Consider the following 6,000-nt stretch of genomic DNA (forward strand, 5'->3'; position numbering starts at 1 on the left):
AGTTGCACCCATTTGCCCTCAAAACAGCGTCAATTTGTCGGGGCATGGACTCTACAAGGTGTCAAGTGTTTCACAGGGATGCTGGACCATGTTGACTCCAATGCTTCCCACAGTGGTGTCAAGTTGGCTGGATGTCCTTTGGGTGGTGGACCATTCTTGATCCACACGGGAAACTGTTGCGTGTGAAAAACACAGCCGCGTTGCAGTTCTTGGCACCTTCTACCATACCCTGTTCACAGGAACTTGAATCTTTTTTCTTGCCCGTTCTCCCTCAGATTGCCATCCACATCGGTTGAAGTGGATTTAACAAGTGATATCAATAAGGGATCATAGTTTTCACCTCGTCAGTCTGTGTCATGGAAAGATCTGGTGTTCCTAATGTTTTTTACACTGTGTATGCAGAGCGATTGTCCAAAATACTACCGTTATACGGACTAATGATGGACAAATGTCTTGTTTGTGCTTCACAGAACAAAAGCATTCTGATGCAGACATGTTCTTCTACCTGCTGATGGTGTTCTCAGCCGTCAGCTCCCTGTACACACTGATCTGGGACCTGAAGATGGACTGGGGCCTGTTCGACCGTGGAGCAGGAGAGAACACCTTCCTCAGGGAGGAGATCGTCTACCCACAGAAAGTGAGTATTACATGCATATATATATATATATATATATATATGTATGTATGTATGTATATATGACACACACACAAACATACAGTCTTCCTCTGACCTGATGACTGTTCTATTTTCCAGGCATACTACTACTGTGCCATCATAGAGGACGTGATCCTGCGTTTCGCCTGGACCATCCAGATCTCCCTCACCACCATGACCAACATCCCCTCTGTGGGAGACATTGTGGGCACAGTGCTGGCGCCTCTAGAGGTGTTCAGGTGGGTTGGAGCATCACAGTCTCTCTCTCGTGCCCTCTTTCTCTCTCTCTCTTATATACCTCACTCTGAATCCACACACAGGCGTTTTGTCTGGAACTTCTTCCGTCTGGAGAACGAGCACCTGAATAACTGTGGTGAGTTCCGTGCCGTGAGGGACATCTCAGTGGCTCCGCTGAATGCTGACGACCAGACACTGCTGGAGCAGATGATGGACCAGGAGGATGGAGTCAGGAACCGCCAGGGCAAGAAGAGCTGGAAGCGCAGCTACAGCCTGTCTCTACGACGCCCTCTGATGTCCTCTCAGTACGAACCTTCTCTCTCTCTCTCTCACACACATGGCTAAGGCTAGGAGATTTTCCTGAAAACATGACCTGAGTTTTTCCCGCTCAGGTCAATTGGTCAGGAAACCCTCAGGGTCCTCCGGGTAATGGCCATTGCCAGGAGTCTGTATATGGTGGCCTTGTGTTTGTCTGACAGTATCCATGTGTGTTCCTTCTCGCGTCCAGATCATCCAAGAAGGACACCAAGGTGTTGATAGAGGATACGGATGATGAGGCCTTCAGCTGAGCCCAGGGCACCAGCTCTACACCCCCAGTGATCTTATCACTCCATCACAGAGCTGCCTCACCACACACACACACACACACACACACACACACACACACACACACACACACACACACACACACACACACACACACACACACACACACACACACACACACACACACACACACACACACACACACATAGGCAGACAGACAGACAGACACAAACGAATACATACATGCAGTGACACACACAACAATTAACTTACTCAAGCACAATCTCAGTATATGATATTGGTATAGATGAGGTGGAATTACACACACAGTTCTGTTGTTCAGACCAAGAGGGATACACACAGGAACATATTGGAGAAAAAACACCCAGACCTGGGGTTTTCCAATGAGTACTTTTATTTATTTTTAACAGACTCCTTTAGTTTCTTTATGTTAATACGTTTTAGTTTGTATGTTTGTTTTTGTAGTTCTTTGCCATTTTTAAAGATGTAATAATAGAGAATAAACAACTGTTTACATGCATTTAGTCTATCAGGATCAACAGGGATAAGACATATGAATCAAAAAGACTAATAATAATAACCAACCCGAGCATGGACTCTGCAACATTAACCTCAGCACATCAACATTAACCGCAGCACATCAACATTAACCGCAGCACATCAACATTAACCGCAGCACATCAACATTAACCGCAGCACATCAACATTAACCGCAGCACATCAACCCCATCAACTGGTTTCAACCTGTTGCTTCTTTTTCTACTCTGCGTTTTGGGTTGATTTTTTAAAAATTATTGAGTTGTAATAATGAAGTCGGTGTAAAACCCTGGCGGCACTTGCAGGAAAAGTGCATTTCATACAAACAAACCAAAACAACTTGCACAAAAATATCATTTGAACATATGAGTCTGTTAAAGTTGCTTTGTATATTTGTTAATGTGCGTTATTTGGATGTCAGAACTATTATGTACCCCATGTATTATTTAGAAGAATGACAATAGCTTGAGCATCTGTGCAATGATATTGATGTGTTTCTCAATGGTGGGAATGTTGTTAGACTTGTGCCATGCTTTCTAGAAGCCGTTGTTGTCGAAGAGTACAAACTCTTCAGGTGGCTCATTCTCCCTCTCATACAAGCTTGGCCCACAGATCAGTTAGTCAGCAACACGTTACAACTTCAAAGTTATCTAATTAGCTCATGGCAAGTGCCCTACACGTGCAAAACTGTACTTTGCTTTTCTGCCAAACGTGTTATTTTAATGAATGTCGTTCGCTGGCGTATCATCAACCATCTAGCTAGCCTGAGAAGAATGGTCTGTTCTGTGCGGCGGTGGAGTTGAGAAGACTGAGTGAGCGTTTTTTTCCATTTCTCCGCCCTTTAGGAAAACGATCCCATTCTCTTTTGATCAGTCAACAACTGAAACGGCACTGTTGACTGTTTTTCTATTGCAGTGTTTTCTACTGATGGTGTGGGGCTCTTTGCGTCTGTTCTGTTGTTTTGCTATCAGCCTTCTCAGAACAGTGGCGACAGAGATCAGCGGACAGTGACCAGCGTTTCCACTGGGGTTCCTCTGACCGCCCAAGTGGGTCATGTGGAATCTTCACAGGATACTGTTGACATCTGAAGAGGGCTTTTCCATGGGAGGAATCCCCTGGTTAAACATGAGATCATCGTGTCATGTCTGCTAGCCCTCGCACTCTCCAAGTAACAGTCCTCACCCTGATCACTGTCTTCTCTCCGAAAGATCTACCACTTTTACAACATAGCTGCTGCATCACCACTTTTGAATATAGAATGCATGCGTCATGTACAGTATCATAGGCCCTGGGACTCTGCATGTGTTGTTTTACTACTGGTAGTGTTTGTCAGGCTTATTGACTAGAACAGGGACCAAGTGTGTGAGTCGTGTCTCTGCTGTGTCAGGTGATCTCTAATCCTGGAAAGACCTTGCTGTGAAACAGTAGTTCTCGGATCAGATAGCCATGATTCAACGGGCCTGTCCTCCTTGGGTTGTAAAGGCCTGCAGTATTTACTGGGTTTTAAGGGTTAGTTCATAGTTTCAAGTCTCAGTGGCCAAACATTCTGTTGAAGGTGAGGGTGATTTCTGTTACCAACTCATTCTACAGTACATGTCAGTTTCTCTTGTTTTTTTTTGGGCAATGCACTTATCAACAAAGCTCATGATTTTGCTGTAATGTTTGCTTTAATGTACTTTTTATAACTTAGTGAATTTTGGTTTTGCCAAGAAAAATAACACCATGGAAATTGTACAACTGTTAGCGCTCTTTTTGTTTGTCTAGTTTGTCACATGCATGCTTTACTTGTAGACAAATATTATTTGCGAGCACAATCTTTATCGGCTGTAACTCTGAAAGTGGATGAGCCCCTTTCTGTGGGCTTTCTGGCTTTTCTAAGGAAGGATAAGTGTCACTACCTGTTTCTCTCCCCTCCCAGTGTGTGAAATCCTGTCTCTCTCACTCTGTGGCTTAGCTGTTGACATGATGCAGTAGCCATGAGTTGATCAGCACGAGCTCGTCTTTATTGTTTAGACTATGGACGTGTCTAATGATAAATTACGGTTGGGGACCCAGCACAAAATCTGTGTAAATTGCAAAGTCCATAGGCTACAAAATGTGTTACAAATGCTTAAAAGTGCCATCAACAAGCAGAATGACATACAATGGCTTGTGCCTTTGAGATATATTTCTTATTGTGGTGAGGATTGTAGTCAGAAAGACATATGGCACTTAGGGATGTGCCATGGCGTCTGGTACGTCATTAATACCACTATCACAAAACACACAATTCAATTATTCTAACTACAGAGTGCGTCCTCTTTGTTGTAAGTATAGTTGCTCCCACTTTCTTCTCTTCCCATACGATAACTACTGAACAGGCCAGTCAACCAGCCTTTCCACCAAAAAACACTGCTGCAAGGATGCCTTTACATTCCTTGTAGCTTTTGCATTTCAGGCCTTTTAAAGCAACACAAAACACAAATACACACTGTTTAATCTCATCTAAACCTCCCTCCAACATTGTCCTCTTGTCAGAGAGCAAAAACTTCTCCCTCCAACTTCGTGATTGCTTTAGTATCGCTCTACCGATTGTCTTGCCTGCATGCTGGTTTTGTTTTCCACTGTACATATCTTTATTTATTTTTCACTGTATGAAGAACACTGATTATTCTAGCTGTTCTGATCATTCTTGATTCCATACAGTGCATTCAGAAAGTATTCAAACCACTTCCATTTGACACTTTGTTACGTTACAGCCTCATTCTAAAATAGTTATTTTTCCTCATCAAGCTACACACATTACCCCATAATGACGAAGCAAACAGGTTTTTATACATTTTCGAATTTTTTATTTTATTTTTTAAATTCTACCTTAAATCACATTTACATAAAGTAGTCAGACTCTTTAATCAGTACTTTGTTGAAGCACCTTTGGCAGCGATTACAGCTTCGAGTCTTCTTGGATATGACGCTACAAGCTTGGCACACCTGCATTTGGGGAGTTTCTCCCATTCTTCTCTGCAGATCCATTCAAGGTCTGTCAGGTTGGACGGGGATCATCTCTGCACAGCTATTTTCAGGGTCTCCAGAGAGGTTCGATCAGGTTCAAGTCCAGGCTCTGGCTGGGCCACAACAACATTGAGATTTATCCCGAAGCCACTCCTGCGTCATCTTGGCTTTATGCTTAGGGTCGTTGTCCTATTGGAAGGTGAACCATTGCCCCAGTTTGAGGTCCTGAGCAGGTTTTCATCAAGGATCTCTCTGTGCTTTGGTCCATTCATCTTTGCCTCGATCCTGACGAGTCTCCTGGTCCATGCCGCTAAAAAACAACCCCACACTGATGCTGCCTGCCACCACCACGCTTCACCGTAGGGATGGCGCCAGGTTTCCCCCAGCCGTGACGCTTTCAGGGCAAAGAGTTCCATCTTGGTTTCATCATACTAGAGAATATTGTTTCTCATGGTCAGAGTCCTTTAGGTGCCTTTTGTCTTTTACTGAGTGGCTTCCATCTGGTCACGCTACCATAAAGGACTGATTGGTAGAGTGCTGCAGAGATGGCTGTCCTTCTGGAAGGTTCTCCTATCTCTACAGGGGAACTCTGGAGCTCTGTCAGAGCGACCATCGGGTTCTTGGTCACCTCCCTGACCAAGGCCCTTTTAACCTGATTGCTCAGTTTAGCCGGGTGGCCAGCTCTAGGAAGAGTTGATGGTTACAAACTTATCCATTTAAGAATGATGGAGGCCACTGTGTTTTTGGGGACCTGCAATGCTGCAGAAATATTTTGGTAACCCTTCCCCAGATCTGTGCCGACAAAAGTGGGACCTTATACAGAAAGGTGTGCCATTCCATATAATTTCTAATCAATTGAATTTACCACAGGTGGACTCCAATCAAGTTGTAGAAACATCAAGGATGATCAATGGAAACAGGATGCTGTACGTCATTATAGGGTGTTGCATGTAGATTGAGAAAACCATATAATCTATTTTAGAACAAGGCATATACAGTGGCTTCGGAAAGTA

The 6,000-nt window shown here is 43.9% G+C and overlaps 1 protein-coding gene across 1 annotated transcript in view; it reads left to right on the top strand.

The window, feature by feature from the left end:
* The window catches only part of LOC124037783 (xenotropic and polytropic retrovirus receptor 1 homolog), a 114,032-nt gene extending 109,233 nt beyond the window's left edge, over positions 1–4,799 (top strand). The window contains exons 12-15 of the mRNA XM_046352830.1: positions 471–637; positions 755–894; positions 976–1,197; positions 1,401–4,799. Of these exons, the coding sequence (XP_046208786.1) occupies positions 471–637; positions 755–894; positions 976–1,197; positions 1,401–1,461 (590 nt within the window). The 3' untranslated portion in view covers positions 1,462–4,799. The remainder of the gene's footprint in view (positions 1–470; positions 638–754; positions 895–975; positions 1,198–1,400) is intronic.
* Positions 4,800–6,000: the final 1,201 nt, after the last annotated feature.

The sequence above is a fragment of the Oncorhynchus gorbuscha genome, linkage group LG06, assembly GCF_021184085.1.
Source record: "Oncorhynchus gorbuscha isolate QuinsamMale2020 ecotype Even-year linkage group LG06, OgorEven_v1.0, whole genome shotgun sequence".
Classification (NCBI taxonomy): domain Eukaryota; kingdom Metazoa; phylum Chordata; class Actinopteri; order Salmoniformes; family Salmonidae; genus Oncorhynchus; species Oncorhynchus gorbuscha.